Here is a 21,250-nt window from a genome sequence, read left to right on the forward strand (position 1 = left end):
GGTGGGGGTGGCCATGTTGCTTTCCGCCGGGAGAGGCCGGTGGGTTAGACTTGCCGGTCATCGAGGGGGCGGCTCTTCCCCGCCGGCCGGCGAGCGCCCTCCTGGCAGGCGGGGAGCGGTGAAAGTCTGGTTCCAAAGCAGGCGCAGAGCTTGCGGTGAGAGGCCTTGCGATTAGGAGGAGCGGGGTCGCTAACCTGGGGCGAGGATCTGTGAGTTACCAGATGCGCTGCTTGGGAGTTTGGCAGCTGAAACAAGAAAACAGTGTGACTGGTAAGACTCGAGGCGTGTTGCAAGCGAAATTGGCTTTTTCCGATTATGTCATCTTTCTGGATCAAAATGGTATTTTTAGTCAAGCTTTTTTACAGTTTTCATGATAATGAAGTACTTTTTTCTTTTTTCTAGGTATTAAGTTACATTTATGATATTATGCTCTATTTTATAAACATTGTCCCAGCCTGCACTTCCCTAAAGAACTGAAGCAGCTGGAAGTGGTCTGAGTATAGTTGTTATCCTAATCCCACATGCTTGTGTATCATGAGGAGTGGACAGCAGAAGACTGTGTATTAGGGTTTCAAGAAAATGAGAAACTTAAGGAAGGCTAGTTTCTTGCTGCTGCTTACCAACTATGAATAAATAGCCAGTGTGTACTTTGGAGAGGCTGTGTAACATCTAGACAAAAAGTGTTTAAGTTTGAAAATCACTTCACTGTTTTTAAATAAAGATTAATTTTACCTTTTTGTGTAAGGGACGTTGATCCTCCTCTTACGATTTTCTTCCATGAACCACCTTTACTTACAAGGAAGAGATTGAAATTGGTCAGCATTTATAAATGGCTTGACTAGCAGTTCTGAACAGGAAGAATGTCAGTTGTTAAGACAGTGAGCTGGACCACCAGCAGCACCCTTCCCATGTTCTCCAGCCACAGTGTTAAACACTTATTTTCCTATCCAGAAGCTGATCTTTCTGAGCCATAGCCCACATATCTGAAGATTAGAACTTCCTGTCAGCTCAGTGTTTTGTGATGACTGTGGAGCTTAGCAGGGGTTGTGATAAATAATTTGTAATACTGATGGCCAGTGGAAACTGAAATGACTCTAAAGACATGGGTTTGTGGCTTTCTTGGCTGTGGTGCTGGCGTAAACCTGTCTCTGCACCGTTCTCTCCATTGTTCTTGCATAAGCACGAGGTTGCATGTTGAGCTAGAACTGGGGCCTAATTTAGCCAAAAATAAACAATTGATTTTGCCAAGCCATTTCCCAGCAAGACTGGTTTCCCAGATCCAGTTCACCATGCAGTGACAAACGGTTGTGCTGAGCCAGTGAAAGCGGAAGACAGGGCAACACTCACAACAGTTTAAGTTGATGCTGCTGTTGAATGTTCTGCCATAGTTGAAGAATGATTGACTTCAGGAAACAAATATCAGCTATGCCTGCTTATTTTCAATTTTATTTAAATAATAAAATTTTTGTTTATTGTCCTTTTAGGTGGCTCAGACTTGTCTTACCTAAGCTTAAAGTTAGACTTGCATAGTGACTGAGGTCATAGATGCTTAATGTTGTGGAAATACTACGTGCTTTTCAATTAAATAATTTAATTGTATGTGTGGTTAGGAATTGGATTACCCCTTGATCATAGGGAAGCCTTTCTGTTACTGACCTTCAAAATCTGGACCTAGGTTTGTAGAGATGTCATCTGTGATGCTTCCCTAGTGTGAAAATGTGTCTCAGGAAATGCAAAACACTACTGAATGCGTTTTTTGGTTTTTTTTGTTTTTTTAATGTAGGCCCCTACTAAAATCAGTGATGTTTCTAGTACTTCCATGCTCTCAAATGTAACATACATTTTAAGTCTTGTGGAAAAAAATGTTTGAAACTCTTTAGGAATATTGAAACTTGAGTTGAGAGTACTGTAAAGAGTCCCATGGAAGTTGCTAAGAAAAGCAAGCTTATTCTAAGTAAATATAGACCTGTTGCACAGTGGTTTACTTCTCCACTGCAGGGAAAACTTAAGCCTCTGCAATGTTGACAGGTTAAACCTCTCAGTTTTTCTTGTGCTCTCCAGATTGTTTTGCTTTTATTCTTTTATTCTGTTATGCTAGATTAATTGTGAGAATATGTAGAAGAGAGTCCTATTAGAGTGTGCTCATTTTGTAGCCTTTGAGGATTAAATGTGATCAGATAACACTGTGCAAAAGTTCACAAAGTCAACAACAAAACCAATAGTAATGCTTTAGTAAACAATAGTTTACCAAAGGTGACTTTAAAATGTAGCCACACAAAGCCTGTAGCTTCTAGGTGCGTATAAATCACGTGGAAGTAACTTATATGTGAGCGTCTGATCCCTCATCGTTCAAATTGGAAATGGGCATCATGGCTTTTTTTTGCTTCATGACAGTTATCATTACACTTGCACAAATGCAATTCTTGTGAATTTAACTCCACATTTTAAGATACATGGTTGAAACTTCAGTTACGTATAATTTGAAAAATGCTTGTTTAAACAGCTAATCATCAATAGGTAGGACTCAACCTTCTTTAAATGAAACAGCATTATCTCAAGGGGTTACAAACATAGTGGTGTGGGGCCTTGAAATTCTGGAAAGTTCAAAATAGCTCATAAAATTCAAGGTAGGCTGAAAGGTATTTCTTCAGACAGTTAGCATGTAAATTAAGTGCAGGCCATGTTCAACTTTAGACTTACTTTTATTATCAGGTATTTCTGCTGCAATGTAGTCAGTGACCTGCTATGATTGAAATCAGTATAGTATGCAGCTGTAGTATTGTGAAGGCGGTTGCTTGCTCGTTGCATTGTTCTGAAATGATGCAGGATAAATGTATCTTGCATGCTGTTTAATAATTTGAGAATGTCTATCATAAACTTTTGAATTGTAAATTATGTTTCTGACTGAATACAAAGCTTCCTCTAAGAGGAGAATGATGTTGGGCAACTTGTAAATTTTTTGAGATAAATATTTTTCTGACAGCAATTAAAAAAATAATTACATTTCCCACAGCTTATAAAATGTCAAGCTTATTTCAAAGTAATGAATAAAAATAGCATATGAGACTGAGTTGTGTTTCATATACTGATACTACCTACAGGTGTGGAGGTATATGGGAAACTTTGATGAGAAAATGTGACCCTTTTGGCAGCTTTGTAAAGATCAGTGTGAATTTTGGGGGGATAGAGAGGAGAATCAAATGAGAGATTTTGGTAGAGAGCCTGCATTGTGAAAGAGAAATGCAGATTTTAAAAGTGAATTAATGTGACTTTTTCCTCAAACAAATTTGTCTTTCACTTTTGAAATATTCTAAAGTCAAGGTTAAACATAACTTTAGAGACTATTTTTAACCTAGAAACTTAAAACAGTCACTCATTTTTTAAAGTTCTAGAACCTATTCCTCTTCAAAACATTCACATTATGAAGGTACTAAGTGTGTGATCTACAGATTTAAGTGTGCTATATAATACAAGTGTTCTGTTAGCTGCCTGAAAGTAGCAGTTGTCCTTGACTCTTATATAGTAGATATAAGGCAGAAAAATTTTAACTGTTTAAAAGTCTTTTTTTTTTTCCTAAATGTGCAACAGTTGTTTAAATGAATAGTCTTTTAAAGAGTGGTCAATTTTTCTCATGTTCAGTGCTGTTTATCATAGCTTGTGTATGTTACATGCTTAACAATAATCGGGCATACCAGTAGTATGTACAGTACTTCATCTTTTTGATTGAAGACTGACCTCTTGAGCATCCATACATTATACAATTTTGCTTTAAATTCTTTTCTGAAGATTGAATGTGTTTTAATTTTTCAGCTGATGTAAAATTCTATGCTTGGTTGTACGAGTGGATCAATATATTACTCGCAGTAATTTGGAGTGCTTTTGTGTCTATTGTGTACAAGTGTGCAGGGAGATTTAGAAGTGTTTTGTCCCTTGAGCCATCTGAACTGTTCTCCTCAGTAGTTTTGGGAAGTTTTTGTTTCTTGTCTGAGTGCCTTAGAACTAACAGAATGTCAGATGTGGAAAGTCATCTTATCCTGTGGGTAGATTTCATCTTCCAGTAGCAAAGGCAGCAGCAGACTGCAAACTGGGCTGAGAAGTGGTAGCACAAGGGCAGCCTGCTTAGGCAGCTGGAAAAAACACCAAGATACTGAAGTATTTTGATATACCTTGTAACTTGTTTGCTAATTCTAGTCATAAGTTTGTGAGTTAAATGTTGAAAATCTGATGGCTACTTTCAAGCGTATGTAACTCATTTTTCAGAAGTCAAAAGGGCTGTAAATATTCTTTGCATCTTTTAAAACTGGAGATTATATTTCCTAAAAAAACAAACGAATGTGCCCCTCTGACCCTGGAGGAAGTGTGTGACTGTTCTACCTCAGTCTTTTGTTCCTGTACATGTGTTGGGCTTCTGTTCTAATTTGGTGGGATGTCACTCAGTTAAAATCATGTCCCATGTTTGTGTTCTAACAGTGAATGCCTTTCTAAAAATCTGTGGTGGTCTAAGTAATAATGTATGCTGTTAGGATAGTTGCTCTGCATTAGGGCTTGTTATGTCATGCCTAGAAAATTTTTCTCTGTCCTGGTGTCTGGAAAGCTATTTAACACTGTTTAATTGCTAACAGGTGGCTATTGGTACCTCTCTTCCACTTGGTGTTACACATACTATGTATGATTTTTACCTCTCTATATTTATTCCTCAGAGTTGCGTATCAAATCATCGTTTGGTTTGTTTTCTTACAGCACATAATACTTGCTCGTGGGTGGGCTTAAATCCTTTTTTTGTCTGGAATATTTTTAAATAAATAGCTCTTGATTCTGTGCCTTGTGAATTGTTATCCTAACTGTAGTGTAGAAGCAGTTATCTGCAAGAAGCATAAGGACCAGCAGATAGTTGACGTGCTTTTTCCCCTAGACATCTGATAACTGGGATGTGCAGTTTTCTCATTCTGTTGGAAACCCTAATCAAGGTGGAAACTCTCAAATGTAACTTATTTTGGTTTAAAGCAAGAAAACTTTGGAAGCCTCTTCCACTAATTGATTCTCTTGACTTTCACCAAGAATGCATAATAGTGCTAGGTTACGTCCTTTTGGGATATAAATGTTGTGCTCTCTCAACTGGACTTCCTAAACAACTTCCATAGACAATTAGATGACATGAATGTGGTCTGGGAAGCAGCTGAAAACACTTGGTGAAACCTAGTTGAGCTAGTTGTTCTCCTAAATAGACAAACCTGATTAAGCAGTTTTTACTGTAAGTGCTATTTGTTTCCTGTCCTGTGACACGCACACCTTCCTTTGATATGTTGGTCATTATGTGCTGTGGAGAAAGAATAAATAACAGCAATTAAATCTGCAAGTGTCAGAAGCCAAGTAATGTGCGGAGATGCACAGTCATTAAATGCTGAGTAGGCAAATGTTTCATGGACTTCTGCAAGCTGATTCCTACATCAAAAAAAGATGTGGGTAGTGAATAAATGTCACTTTTAATTACGTGCTGTCTTGTATATGAGGAGTAAGATTGGCCATATGAAGCTTTCCAGTTTATCTGGTAATACTACTCTCTTTTATTACATCTATTTTAAAAGCAGGAAACCCAGTGGTAGCTTAGTTTAATAGTAGACAAAAAGTCAATTTTAGATTAAAGAATGCATTAGTTATGAGCAATAGTAAAGTATTGTGAAGGATTTAAAATTTGGTAGTCCAGAAACTGCTTGTGGAGACAGTCTGACTTTAAGTTGAAATCTTGCACTTGCTACACTATTAAGGTGTGAATTGGTAAAATGTGTGCAATATCACTTTAATTCATATTATATCTATAGAATCTTTTAAAACCTGCATGCTTGTGGTTTGGGGCAGAATTTCAGTAGCTGGAAAGATGTTGCGTACAAGAAGTGGACTTTGAATGCCAATTAGTGAACTTACATACTTTGTATTTGACTAATAATGAAAAGTGCTTTGCTATACAAATACTTCAGCTTGGTGGTCAGAATAGTGAGATAAAGGTAAGATGGAAGGAAATGGGAGCTGATACGATTAACCAGCCAAAAATGGTCCTTTTTCTGTTTTCCTTGGTGGCAGTAGGAAATAAAAAGTAGTGATGCTAGATAGCTTTCAAAATATCTTAAGGGACTTGTTGTTGTGGTGATTAACTAAAATGTTTGTGCTGAGTCAGATGTCTTCCATTTGTCCAGAAATGGACTTCCATGTAGTTATGTGAAGGGTGACCATCGGTATGCTGGGCAGGTATTGAGGTTCATTACATTTTTTTTAATTGTCTGGAGGTGCTACCTTAATCCTTTCTGATGTTGTCTTGTATTAAAGTTATGAAATGGCATAGCCCTGCATGTGCTTACTAGTTTTGTATTGATTCTTCCAGTTTATATAGTTAGATACTTCTGGAAAACTGACCAGGGAGACTTTAGGATTAGCTCTTTGTGTATTGAAAGCTATTTGCTAAACAAACATGAATGAGATTCTCAACTGAAATGATTTTTGGAAGATACTCTGCATTTGTCGAGAGAGTCTGTTTGATGTAGAAATCTTTAGTGTAATGGCATTTGTAAATCAATTGTAAATATTAGATGTCACAACTGCGGAGTATTGTGAATGAAAGCAAGCTTTATCACAAAACCTAGTGCTTAGTTCAATTCCAAACTATAAACAAGATTTTTCTTGTATGCTCATTGTATTTGCATGTGTAATATTTCTAACTCTTCTAGTTAGAATCACCTGAAGGGGCAACACTTAAATTGTAATTGTTTGTACTTGGCTTTTTGTAGCATAATACAAGTAATAACTTGGAGGAGGAAATACTGAAATGCTTCTTTGGTGTATTTCAAAGCCTTTGTGCATTGACCATCTTAATTAGCTCTGTGGGTTCTTGTATGTGATTAAAGGGAAAGATGAATATTTGATCCTATCAACTTAAAAATAAATGGGGCTAACACTAGAAATTTTATTCTAGATAGAATTTGAAGCTTTTGGAAGATCTGTTTAGCTTTTTATAGTATTGCACTGAAGGAGATTTGACAGATAGTTCAACACTGCTTCTATGGGTTTGTCAGTGATGTTCCCCATTAGGGAATCCTGAGAAAGCATTTAGTTTTATTAAGAGGCAGGAAATTGTATTACCTGCCCGTTGTGCTGTGTAAATCAAAGCACCATCCTAGTTGTCACTGCCCCTGCTAGGCCTTCGGGTTTCAGTATTTTCACTGTGAACATGGGAGCATATGAAAGCATTCTTAAACATGATGTAAATTAGCTTTTGAACTGAGATTTTTTTCTAGGTGAGCTGTTATACTAAAGCATACTTAATTATTTTCAAGCATAAAGGTGTAACTTCTCTGAAGTAAAACATAGTATCATGCTTAATAATGCTAAATATATTGATAATGAAACGAAAATCCCTATTAAGACAGATCTTTAGGTGTTATCAGAAGAGTTTGCCAGCTGGGACTGTGAAGGTTAAACAGTGTTTGTTTGTTATCACTTCAAATCCATTCCACTTTTCAGCAGCTTTGGTGATGATAAACTGAGTAACATGGAAGTCTGGAATAAACTGTTCCATTGATTAGATGACTTACTGTTAGTTAATCCACCCCTACATTGCTTTGACTCTCTTAAGACCACAAAGTTTAAATTAATTTTTAAGTACTACTTTTGTATTGCTGCATTTAGGAATGTGTGGAGTCCTTGGGTCTGCTTTAGTTAGTATTTGTTTATATTACCAAAGTGCTTTTTCTTTCACAGGGTCAGCTGTAGAGGCTTTTCTGTGTTAGCTGTAGGGAATGAGCTCTAGTCCTCACTCCTTGTCTCTGTAATATTCTAGCACGGATTGGAGATTAGGGAGAGATGGTGGTAACTGGCGGGGACACTTGGCCTCACAATAAAGCTTTGTGTTCCCTAGTTTGAAGGAATGGCGTTAGAATTTCAAACCTGACACAGTGGCTTCCCAACTGCATGACAAGCTTGAGGGGGTTTGCATGCACAGGGAATATATTATTTCACTTCTTTGTGTTAAAGTATATTTGACATCTCTTGCACTGTATCTAGAGATTTGAAAAAATTATACTTAGAATCAGTCTAATCCGTGCAAATGGATGTAATTACATTTTTTTTCAGTTTGAAATTTGAGAACTATATGTGTTCAAATTCTGCTGTTTGGTGCCTGAAGCTTTGTTGGTAGTGATGTTGCAAATACAAAGATAACTACTTACCAGTTTGGTTTCTAGCTGCTTGTAATAGCTGATTTCAGATATGAGAATTGTAGGTGTCTCCTATTTGTAATAACAGACTTTTCTAAATAAACAGGGCCTGTACATCTGTTTCCAATGATGCTTTGTCAGGAACCGATTTTAAAGTAATTTTCCTTCTGAAATTACTCTGGAAATTACTTTCTAGATGTGCATATTCTAGATAACATAGCATATTATGTATTTCTGAAATAACTCAGAGAACTGTTTCAAAGTAAGGCAAGTATGTTAAGTAAACCATTCTGGAAACAAATGACAGAGGAAGCAAATTGCTGAACAGCAGAATGTGAATTCCTGCAGTTAGTATTTATTGTGGGACCTGTTCAGATGTTGAAGAATAAAGGGATGCAGATTGTGCTTCCATGATGTGATTTGGGCCCCTAATCCAAGGTGAATTAGAGGAACTCGTAGCTTCCACCTTCTTAAAGTTACTTCAGAGAACTAAATTACTTCAATAAAAATTGAGAAGGAACATATCAATAACTCCTTTCTTCAAACAGGAAACCACTCCCAACCCTCAGCCTTCAGAAGAGGAGAAAACCGAGCCAGCACCTAGTCAGGAGGTTGCCAGCCCTGAACAGTATATTAAGCATCCACTACAAAACAGGTAAATAGTACAGAAGCATGATTGTAATTTTGCCAATGATAGAAGAATGCCTGTGGCTTTACAGCTCTCTTGTTTACCTTATGTTTTTCTAGCAGCATTTTAAGAGTTCTCAATTTTTTTTGAAGATTTTTGCAGTGAGGTTGCAGAGGAAATAGAATCTGATCTTCTTGTAATTTAAAGCCTTTTCATGTAGTGTTCTTACAGAAGCTGAAAATCTTTGCAAATTTTCATAATGCAGCCAGGTAATTGGAAAGAGCATGGCTTTGTGTTTAGTTGGAGGCAAGCAGAGCTTTTGTTGCTTTTGTCTGGTGTGTTTTAAGAGACTGACACTGAGATGAAGTTGCTGCCAAGCAGAACTGGAAAACCTTCCGTTCTTCCTTGTACTTTGGGCAATTAAGGTGCCAGTGGTAAAGACTTCTCATTCGTATCTCTTATCAGAGTCTTACTCCTTCATATCTTATAATTTTTTTCTCCTGTTTGGAACTGAAAGTAGTAGAAGCTGTGTTAATCAGCCAAAGAGCTTATTAGACTTGATCATATGAGTGGTTGGTGTCTACAGTAATACTGTTTTCGTTATCTATGGGAAGCACAGCAGAAGAAACCCTGTAAAGTGCAAATGCACACATTTGTACCAATGTGTCACTAAGAGGAAAAAACTGTAGGGCACTTAAATTTTCTTGTTTAACGAGAAAAACATGGATCAGTAGTTAAAAGTATAGTTAAGAAAAGTTATAAAAAAATCAAAGCCCTCTTACTAAATTCTGTGTGCAGTGTGCAAAAACAGGTATGTCTTAAAAGCTTTAAAAGCTACTACTCAGCTTTTTACTGAGCTATAGAGGCAATGAGGACTTTACCAAGAAGTTTTGTACTTGAAAACCTCAACTTGTAATACCTTTACTGCAGAAAGGTAGTTCAAGCTTACAGGTTGAATTCCTTTAAATGTGCACAAACATTACTCCAGCAGCGCACATATACTTCAAAAAGAGCAGCTAGGAAGTCATTTTCTCCAAGTAAGCTGAAGAGCTGATGTGCAGTGCTCAGTACTTGATGTTCGTAGGTAGGTGCTGCCCCGTAGTGAACCTTTCACCAGGTGGCACCTTACTCTTTTTCTGAGTTTTGAGCAAGCGTGGAAAACCACTGTGCACTGCAGTGCTATGCTGTGTGCATCCCATTTTCCCTTGTTGTCTTTCTCTCAACTTCCATCTTTTTCCCCTAAACACTTTGCTTAAATTGGTGCTGACACTCCTTTACAAGTGGTAGTGGGGCTATTGCTGGAAAATAGTAAACTTTTAAAACAAGGTTTGAAATGTCAGAAAAGGTCTCAAAGCAATGGATTGACACCTGGCAACTTGAAGTACTCTGCTGTGAGAAGATAAATCTACTCTAGTGCTAACCTGAGCGATTTCAACACTATTGAAACTATCAGAATGAAAAATAAGCCTGTTTCGTTAAATGCCTCATCAGGTATCCTGTTCCAGCATTTTAAACGATGCTTTTTAGATCCAGAAAGCATCTTTGTGTGAAAGGTTCAATTTATAATATGTGTTGAGATTTGTACTCAGTTGAGATAATGATGAAGAAAATTGATGGAAAATTTTTCGTTTAGTCTTGTCTTTATATATGCAGATTTAAAGATGTGAAACAGTTAAAGTTGGTTGGGTTTTTTGTAAGATTGTTGTCATTAGTAAGCTTAATGCAGCTTCCCTTTTAAAATTTATGCTCTCCTTGTATGTGAGTGCTTGGGAAACTTTCATGTCATGTATAGCTTTAGAGTGATATAATTAGCTTTTGTAACCTTTACAAGGAAATTACTGGAAAGGGAGCTGTGCTCCTACTTTGAATAGTTGGTGGTGTTTTAGACCATAATCAGCTATTTGTAGGGGATTGCAGTTTAGCAGTGGCAGCAAGGAGAAACATCTGAGGCTTAGAGGTTTAGAGTCTTAGAAATGTTCCAAAACTATTTAAAATATTTACCTAAATGGATTGATCAAGACTGCCATGATTCTTGTAACGGGAACAGAAATATTGTTGATCTGCAAGGAGTTGGATTTGAGAACTGGGTTTCTCATGTAGCTTATTGACGAAAACTGACTGCCGTGCTGATAATATCTTAAGGTTTGCAATTAGTTTGGATATAACAATACAAATAATTCATTATATATTTAGTATACTTTAATTTCTAGATGCTATTATTTTATTTTGTTTCCCTTTAGATGGGCACTCTGGTTTTTTAAAAATGACAAGAGCAAAACTTGGCAAGCAAATCTTCGTCTTATCTCAAAGTTTGATACTGTTGAAGATTTTTGGGCGTAAGTAAAGATGTTTCAATCTGCATAATAATCCTGGCATATGTTGGCAAAGCTTATGCCAAAGTCAAAAATCCAAAGTACTCCATTAACTGCAACTTTTTGGGTGTAATCTGAAATGTTTGCAAAATTAAAGGTGAGGTCTTCCCCATTCTTCAGAATGTGGTAGAATGTAACCTTTGAAGAAAATGTGTTTGGAGAAGTTTTTCATACTTTAAATGCGCATTGTCTTGCTGTTAACACTGCAACACTGCTTATATTCGTATGTACATGACATACATGTAGAAAATTGTATTTGTGCAGTAGCTATCTCATAGTAACATGAATTTGTAAATTCTTGTAGCCAATTGATTGTCACTTCCTTGGCCCCAAATTTTGCGAGTTGATTAAATTCTCAGACAGCTGGCTCACTAGATGTTCAAGAGTGCCTGAATCTGGAACATAGTACTTGGGAGATTGATGCAGTTTAATGACATCCTTGAAAGAAGTTCATTAGAGGTTACAGAAGAAGCTACCTTAATTCTAAATTGAAGGTCTGCAAAAGCAGTTAGGCTCAAACAGCAAGAACAAAGCCTTTGAAGGTAGGCCTATGCTTTCCAAACACTTGCTTCAGTCAGATTCAGGTGGCTTACTTGGAAGATTTTGCCTGCCATAATGATGAAATGTGGAGAAAATGCAAGTAGCAGGAAATTGAGGGTGAAAAATGCATTATATATTTGATCTTTCTTGGTGTTTCATGCTACACTGAGTGGTAGGGTGGTTCTTTCGGATGTGATCAGTAAAGGAGAGATGGTGTCTCTTAGTGGAATAACGAGGCCCATCAGTGACCCATTAGCACCAACAGGAAAGAAATAGATACTGAAAATGTTGAACAAGTATTTATCAGTGCAGTCATCAGAGAGAGGGGAATAGGATTCTGTGCCTGTAACCAGCTTTCCCATTCCTACTATGGGGGTGACTGATGGTTGAGTGAACAGTAGTTTGCAGTCTTGGGGTATGTGATGGGAGGCTAAATTGTTTGAAGCTCATTATTAAAGTTGGTTAAGGGTAAGTTTTTTTTGAGCTCCTATAACCAAGATAGTCTGGGTAATTAAAAGAAGTGCTTAATCTAGGTGTCTGCAATCAAGGTACAAAATCAGTCACAAGCAATTGAGAAGTTATGCCTCCATTGTGGTCGGAGTGGGAAATAGGTGTGTTGCTCTGGGGAGAAAATATTAAGGTTAAGGTAAACTTAAAAGAAGGAAGTTGGTAAATCTGTAACTGGCTTTGTAAATTCCTATGCCTGATTTCTAATTGTTAGAACATCGCAGTAATTAATTTCCTTTTTGGTGCTGGACCATGCCTGAATGTTAGTTGGTCTTGGACTACAGGTTACTGTGGTCTGTGCAGGCCTTCTTCTAAAGCCTGACCTTATCAGTGCAGGGAAAAAAAGCATCTATCTTGCTAGAGGAGGAGACAGTATGTACTCCTTTGATTCGCCCCCCCCCCCCCAATTGCATAGTTGTAAACTTAATTTGGAGTATATATTTTATATTTTGTTGCTTCAGTCGTCTGTTCTTGCCTTTTGAGTCCCTATTTCAATTTGAATTATTAGGCCTAATTACTATTATTAGATTATTATCTAGCCTTCATCCCTAGAGTATTGTATTAAATAACAAAGTTGAGTATTTCTCCTAAAACCTCTCTCTGCAGAGAGAATAGCCTTAGAAATATAAAAAATTATCCTTTTTCCATGTATGTATATGTACAGAATACACATGCACACAGAACTTGTTGCCGTGAAAGTTCAGTAAGTTATGTTTCTAATAACTTTGTTAGAACTAGGTTTAAAAGAAGCATTGGTATTTCTGGAAAATGCTGTTGTATAGGAATCCAGCAAGTGTTCATAAACCAGTTTCCATTCTGCTTCTTTAAGCCCAGAACATCTTAAAGCTAATGCTTTTATACTGCTGAAAAATACTTGGGAAATAGGGTTGCTTCTGAAATAACTTTAATGCTTTTTAATTTTTGTATTTTATTTGGTCATTTGTCTTAAATTCTTTAAGAATTTTGTACCTTAAAATAATGCTTAGTTTTTAATCCTGCTTTTTTCCCTCCAATAGTTTATACAACCATATCCAGCTCTCTAGTAATTTAATGCCTGGTTGTGACTACTCGCTCTTTAAGGTATGCTTGCTAACCTTTTTTCTTCAGTTATGGATGTTGATGGATGGTTTCCTGACCAAGCAAGATACTGTCCAAATATTTCACTTCAGATATTTAGGAACATGGTTGGGAATGTCCTAAAGGTATTAATTTTTTTAGGAAGTCCCAAACACATGCCCTCTGAAAATCAGGCTGTCACTAGTTCTGAAAATGCAAGTCGTTGCTTTAACACACTTCACAGACAGTACATTTTAATCTGTTGCTATGTTTGTCTTCATTCTATATTTGAGATGCTTATGCAAATAATTAAGTCTCAATGATTTTTATAATATGAAAGATTTTCCAGCTCTGTCATTTGGTGTGACATGAAATGAGTTAAAAATGTCTGATTTCTGTGGGAGGCTGCAATGTTCTCCAGTATTCTTCATGAGCACTACTAGCCAGATGTACAATGCTCCTATAATTAATTTTTACACCACCAGTTACATGCCGTATTACTTACGTATGAAATAGAAAATTGTACCCAACACTGACACTTAAAGCATGCTGAAGAAGTGTTCAGGCTAGTGAATAGGAAATGCTGATGAGAAAGCGTACATGAAATCCTGCCTCGGCTGGAGTGGGGATCTGAGCTGGAGCTCTAAATTAAATCCTAACCTCTCCGAAGCGCTTCTAACATACAGCTTCCTTTCTGGATTCAAATACCTAAATAGTCCTCAAAGTACTGGTGCCTGGTTTCTCCTTTGCTTATAAAACATAGCTACTGGCTGGGACTCCTCAGTTGACTGTAAAGTTTGCAAACCTCAGCAGCTTTAGGTAGTGAAGAGGTGGTGATACTTGGGTTTGGGAAGGTAACAGTATTTTAGGTGACTGAGAAACCTTACTAGTAAATTTCAAGAAGCTGTAGGCCCTTCAGAGGTTAGGCTATCTATGGATCATGCTTGTATTTTTTGCATGAATCCTAAATTTGTGGTTTAAGTGTGTGTATCTATTCTGTGCTTGAATATCATCAATCAGCAATAATTTAATTATTTAAATGCATGGAACAGGTACAGAATTGGCAACTGTTGCAGGCTTCTGAGCAATCTCTTGCTGTTGTCCTTCAACTGTGACCTCGTAGGAGTGCCTCTTAAAGGTGATGAAGTAGTTTGAGCTCTGCAGCTGCCAGTGAGGGTGTTAAATTTAAAGTGAGCTGACACCACTCCGTCCTGCACGTTGAACACTTAATTAGTTTCAGCCAAAGTTCTGTAGTGTGGCTCTCTTAATAGACATTTCTTAACCAAATTTCAGTGTCTAGACAGTTACCTGCTTTTTTTAATGACTGACTTTCCTGAAGTGCAGCATAGCTGGTGGATATGGGAGTGGCAGCTGGCTGCTTTGCTGGATCAGTGCATCCAGAGTCATGTAATTGAGTGCAGGGCCATTGGTAAAGCATGAATCAGAATGCAACTTGCTTTTAAATGGTGTGTTGATTTTTGTGGCCCTGGCAATTAAAACCCTCTTATTCTCACCTTGTGCGTGCAGGAAGTCATTGAGATAGACTGCCGAGGGTGTCTGTCTCAGTGAAGTAATCTTTATGCATAAGCGAAGCACTCGGCCAATGTTGCAGTGAGTCCAAGACTTAAAATAAGGACTCCAGAATGTAGCTGCTAATTTTATCTGTTTCACACAGGGCAAAGTGGATGTTTGGCTTTGCCTGTTCCCACAGTTTTTATGTAACATTGTGTAGCCGAGACTTTTGCCAGGGCTGTAGAAATAAAAATTCATTAGAGAAAATGCACTTTTTAAGCTGTTTTGGAACTTTGGTATTGGCATAAGACAGAATTTCTGGACAGGTATGTATCTTAAAGTATATACTTTTTTCTTAAGTTGCTATTTCAGTTACCACTGGCCTTTTGGTTGTTATTTAGGAAAAGTACAGATCAAGTCTGATTTAACTTCTGGCTGTTCTGTGCAGGATGGGATTGAACCCATGTGGGAAGATGAAAAAAACAAGCGAGGAGGACGATGGCTAATTACACTAAACAAACAGCAGAGACGAAGTGACCTTGATCGCTTCTGGCTAGAGACAGTAAGTACTACAGCCTTACAAGTTGCAACTGAAGAATCTTGCATTTGTATTATTTTAACTAGTTTGTTCTTTCTGTGTGCCACACTTGAATTCTAACTTCCTGGCAGCACAGTGTCCTGTAAGTTTTTATTGACAGGCATGATTTTTCAATAGTGATGCTCAAAGTAGTTGTATTCTGTTGAGTACTTTCTTATAACAGGCAGCAACAGAGGTATTTCTACAGGACAGATTAACCTTTTACTGTGGAATGTACAGAATAGCTGTCAAGCTACTGGGAAAATAATACTTTGTCTTGAATGTGACTCCCAAATGTAACTGTTTAAATGTAACAATTTGTTTTACAAATACTCCTATAAGTGAATGGTTTTCAGGTTTTGGTCTTGCTGAAACAGGGGAGTTTCAGATTTATTTTTGTTCTTTCTGTACTTATCTTAACACTAGGATAGGCAAGTAATAGCACAATCTTCCTGTGCACTATAAAAATGCTTTTCTCCATTGCTGTTATCTTTCTGGAATAGATTTTTTGAATGGTAAATATACTTCTAGAGATTATGTGGCTTGCAGTAAATGTGTTGTAGAAAAGGATACAACTGTACTGTCCAGGAACTGACTCAGGATAGCCTAAGAGAGTCTAGTGTGATCTGCATTTTAGGGGCATGGATTGCAGGGAGTACAATGCAGAACAATCTTATCAAATATTTGATCTTTTTTCCCTGCTTGTGTGAGAGGCAAGAACTATTGCATCCCTTTGAAAGGAAGAAATGGCCTTCAGGATCAAAGCAGAGGTGTCCAAAGCACCAGAGCTATTGGGATCTGTAGGTCACTGTAATGATTTGAAGAAAGGATGATGAGCATTATACTACTAGGCAGTATGACTGCACATGAGTAAATAAACATCTTGCTGTGTGCATTTGGCCTCTCCCCCTAAATGCCTGTGTCAGTCCTTCTGACTCTGAATAATCATTACATATGGATTGGAAACGTGTAGATAGTCTATGTAGACTTAAGGCACAAGGGCTCTGCTTTTTGTTCAGTAGCAAGCAATGGCACAGAGCCCAAATACCCAGGTGACTGGGATATGTGCTCTAAAACAACCCTGTCACTTCTAATTCCAATAATTATTTGTAACCAACTTTCTCCGATAAGAATCAAAACCTCTTCCTTTATCACTCCCTTTTGGAACAAATTTTTATTTTAATCTAATGATCTTTACCATTCTTAACTGTAAACTAAACTTCATTGGAGAAGACTTTTTTCCCCTGTTGTGCAGCATTCATGAAGAATATACTTGACTGCAGTGTCTATTGAGCATGGTAGTCATCTTTGCATGTATAAGGCTGTTGATCAGTATTTTGAATGTTTGTGTGTGGTTTAAACTTAAATGTTTATGGCTTTCAGTACTCAGTGAATGTGTGCATCCTGCAACTGGATGTAACATTTAAAGCATGCGTAGTTATACCTGATTTATTCAATAGCATACTTTGTCCTTTTTGTATTTCCTTGATGAAGTCAGCCCTTGCAGCTCTTATGGGTACTGAAAGACCTGCTTTGTTCAAAAAGTTGCAAGTGTGTTGAATTTCCAAATGTTATAAGTGATTCTGGAAAATTAATATAATGGCAGTGTATTGAACGTACTGTGCAAGTGAAGTAAACAAGCATCCATTTGGAGACTAATCCTGCAGAAGGATTTTTAATTCAGCATGGACTAGATAAATCTGTCTTAACCACAAGAAATTCTCAGTTTTATATATTTAAAAATTGCTTATTTTACAAGTTGCAAGTTGTAGATTTTAAAAATCACTTTCACAGTTAGCATATTGTACAGCGATGTGACCTAACTCAATCTGATGTTCCTGGAGTGTACCATCTTTGCCAATTCCAAGCTTCACCATTAGAAACCTGTGGGGGAGAATCTTGTATTACATGTATACTTGTGGTGTTGCACTTGCGTTACACTCTGTTCAGGATGACTGATTCCCATGTTAGAGTCTGTGGGAACTCTGAAGCTTCCTGAGTGTGCTGGTAGGAAGCAGCATTTCATTAGATAGCACTTTTCATCCAAGTTGCAACCTGATTTGCCTCTGAATTGGTATACTTCAGAATTGAAGTTGGACCTTACATAGCTGACATTGCCCAAATAGTTCTTCACAGGTTCTTCCTAGATAATGAATGTAAACACTTAAAATTTCGTATTTGTCTACCTGTGTTAAACGTACTTTGGAAGAATAAATTCCTTTAATTCTTACCTGGTTTTGGATTGGGAGGATGGGGTGGGAGGCAACACTATGTAAATGATCAACTGTGTCAGAATTTGCAGCTGCTGGGACAGGAGGAGAGACGGAAAACTCAAAATAGGAGGAAGATACCCTACTACAACTGAATTTATGTTCACTTGTAACATTTGGAACTTCACTTCTGTTTATTGCAGTATCTTCTTGATTGCTGTATGGCAAGTGGCTATAAACAGTAAAACGTACTATTCTTCAAAGTTCTTTGTGTACACTGAGTGTTTGCCTATGGAGCAGAATTCTGACTTTGAACTGCCACTTTTAATGGTTAATCTTTGTTTTGTAGCTGCTGTGCCTTATTGGGGAGTCATTTGATGACTACAGTGATGATGTATGTGGTGCTGTTGTTAATGTTAGAACTAAGGGTGATAAAATAGCAATATGGACAACTGAATGTGAAAACAGGGATGCTGTTACGCATATAGGGTAAGTAATGTGATTGGTGTCTTGAATATATGAGTGTAACAATGCATTTAAAGCCAGCTAACTTGATAGAGAATGCACTTTAGGCAAATGTAGCCTGTGCCGAGCTGTATCCCATGTTCAAGTAACTCAGTGCCAAATTATTTGTGTTACTGTGTAGTTTTTTGTATGGGCTTATGTTAGTAACTTCTTTGCACTGCTGCACTACCTTCGCTGTAGTTTAGAAATAATGAAGAATCGAACACAAATCTTGGCAGAAGTTTTTCATTTCACAATGAGGCATTATAATTAATACTTGTAGATAGTGTAGATTCTGTTGCAGCATGCCAGTCTGTAAAGGTGCGGGTAGCCAGTAATAGTAGAGTATTGGTAAGATTTTTCTCAGGAAAGTGATGCTTACAAATAAGAGAAGAAAGAAAAGGCATTGTAAAACTTAAGCTCACAAGGATGTCCTTATATTTGAAAAAAGCTGGTCAGTGATGTGCTTTACAGATGTCTTCCTACATTTTTGTCTCTGTTTAAATGCAAATCAAACAAAATAATGCTGAGTTTCATTGACGTGTGTAGCAGGTCAATAGCATGTTGTAGTCTTCATTCCAGTAAGCAATAGTAGTCATCTCAGATTATCATGTGTCTGTACTATGGAAAATGCATATTGTGCTCTGCGATTGAGCAAGTATTGTTAAAGCTAGTGTATTCTTATGCTGTAGTATCGATGCTTCAAAATTACCTGCTGTTAAATTCGGTCATTGTAGGCCGCTTAAATATTTTCATTGGTTTGCCTAGGTTATCTTCCCAGCTTAGCACGTCTGTCTTAGGCCGAACTTCAACTGTCAGGCATAGTAGCTAGCTAATATCTTTCACTTATTCAAGGATACTTCTCTTGACACATGCCTCATTTGGGCCTTTATGAACCTGGTGGGGTGTGCCTTATACTAACAATTTCATTATACAATCATGTTCAGACTTGAAAGGTAAGTGTTTAACAATAGACAAATAGAACTGTGGTACACATCTTCTGCTAGTAGAGAATAACCTTACACCAAAGCTAATAGGCATCAGAGTGCATTTTTAGCACTCTGTTAACCATTAACTAAGGAGCTAAGATGACTCCATTAGAGAACTAACTGTAAAAAAGTTAAGATTTTGCAAACTGACGGACACAATGATGAATGTAAGTTGACTGCCTGCTGTCATGTTGCCATAACTCCAAAGACAATACATCAAGCTTTTATTTAACAGTTAAAATTGGGGTAGGCTATGGTCCTGTAAACTGCTCCATTATGATTAGGGTAGGTTAAAAAACCAACTTTATATAGCTTTGTTAACAAGCTGCAGTTGAACAGGCTTGTTCTGTGGTTTAGTCAGAGTTTGCAGCCTAGCACCATTAGTGGCTTGCATCTCACCTGTACTCTATGCTAAGGAACATGGTGGGTGTGTGTGTGTATGTAAGGGGGGGTACTGCTGCTTCTTTCTCTTAAGTCATAAAATCCAAGCTGATTTTTCTTAAAGCTCCAGTTGGGTAGTGGCCCGTGACCCAGTACCATGACCAGCAATTCATTATGGGGATGGGGGGCCTGCTTTCTATCAACAGTTAAAGAAAAGAGAGCAAGTCTTTGTGCCAGAGATGTGTGTGGTGATAAAAACTGACTGTTCCGGGGAATTGCTCACTTACTTGGTTCAAGTGACTTTATCATCTCAGTAGTTCTGGAATCGTGGACCATGACTTCTTCATAGCTGTTTTGTTTCTATATGTGGGAATATAGCTTGCTGATATTAATGATACTCACATGGATGCAGTAGAATCCCTGTGTTCTACATTTATGTAGGCCTGTTAATTATTTTTTGGCAAGAGCTTGTCCTATTTTATGTGGTAAGTCATTGTTCATACGGAACTATAAGCTGATTTTAGATGCAATAAGCTAGAAAAATCCTGTTTCAACTCCTTTACTTATACTTCAGAAATTGTTTCTAAATAGGCAACTATTTTTCATGAAGACGTCAGCAGATCTTAAAAGCAGGTGTCCTGTTACTAATTCCTTCCTAAGGGCTTTGCTTAAACTGTTGTTCTGTTTCTTTTCTCCAGGAGAGTATACAAGGAAAGATTAGGACTTCCTCCAAAGATAGTGATTGGTTATCAGTCCCATGCAGACACAGCTACTAAGAGCGGCTCCACCACTAAAAATAGGTTTGTTGTTTAAGACGACACCTTCTGAGTATTCTTTCATAGGAGACTGCGTCAAGCAATCGAGATTTGGGAGCTGAACCAAAGCCTCTTCAGAAGCAGAGTGGACTACATTTAAATTTGATTTCCATCTAAGTGTTGTTAAGATTTGTGAGAAGTCTCATTCGCCTTTGTCTTGTACTTCTGTGTTCAATTTTTTCTATTTTGGCTGAAGTAACCATTACCAATCAGAATTTTAGTACACTTCACCCCCCGAATCCATAAATGTTTTCCTGGCCCACTCTGTAATAGCTTGGTAGAAACATTACTATTACAAAAAAAAACCACGTTTGTTTATCCACAGTATTCAGAAAAGAAGTTGCATTTCTGTACCTGCAGGAAATTACTCTGTTTTACATTTGCATTGTATGCAGTAACATTTTGCTGGTTTGGAAAAGAGTATGGTGCATACAGTTTTCTAGCAATTTTTTTATACAGCATCATCTTTGCTGTAACCTATGCTGATGGCTGCTAGATTAATTTATTTGTTTTCCCTATTTGATAACATTAGTAATATTTTGATTTCAGTTGTTTTTGCTCATGTAACATTTGGTGAAGAATCTGGGAATATGACAAAGGTGGAATAAACATTAATTTTGTGCATTCTTTGGTAATTTTTTGGTTTTTTGTAATATCAAAGCTTTTATGCATTTCAGTCAAATCAGTGATCTGTTTGTGTGATTTCCTAAACATAATTGTGGATTTTTTTTAATGTAACACCATAATTTACATTCCTTACTAGAAATAGTATGTCTGTTTTTGTATCTTACGCTGTATTTTAACACTTTGTATTACTTAGGTTATTTTGCTTTGGTTAAAATGGCTCAAGTAGAAAAGCGGTCCCATTCATATTAAGACAGTGTACAAAACTGTAAATAAAATGTGTACAGTGAATTGTCTTTTAGACAACTAGATTTGTCCTTTTATTTCTCCA

General features: G+C 37.3%; 1 protein-coding gene across 1 annotated transcript; it reads left to right on the forward strand.

The window, feature by feature from the left end:
- The first annotated feature begins 13 nt into the window (after positions 1–13).
- Positions 14–20,919, forward strand: EIF4E (eukaryotic translation initiation factor 4E). Its single transcript, XM_009572838.1, has 7 exons — positions 14–118; positions 8,753–8,859; positions 11,073–11,168; positions 13,268–13,331; positions 15,268–15,381; positions 17,956–18,095; positions 20,179–20,919. Exons 1-7 carry the CDS (start codon positions 14–16, stop codon positions 20,291–20,293), a joined length of 741 nt encoding a protein of 246 aa, XP_009571133.1. The 3' UTR covers positions 20,294–20,919.
- Positions 20,920–21,250: the final 331 nt, after the last annotated feature.

Source organism: Fulmarus glacialis, unplaced genomic scaffold, assembly GCF_000690835.1.
Source record: "Fulmarus glacialis isolate BGI_N327 unplaced genomic scaffold, ASM69083v1 scaffold6512, whole genome shotgun sequence".
NCBI lineage: Eukaryota > Metazoa > Chordata > Aves > Procellariiformes > Procellariidae > Fulmarus > Fulmarus glacialis.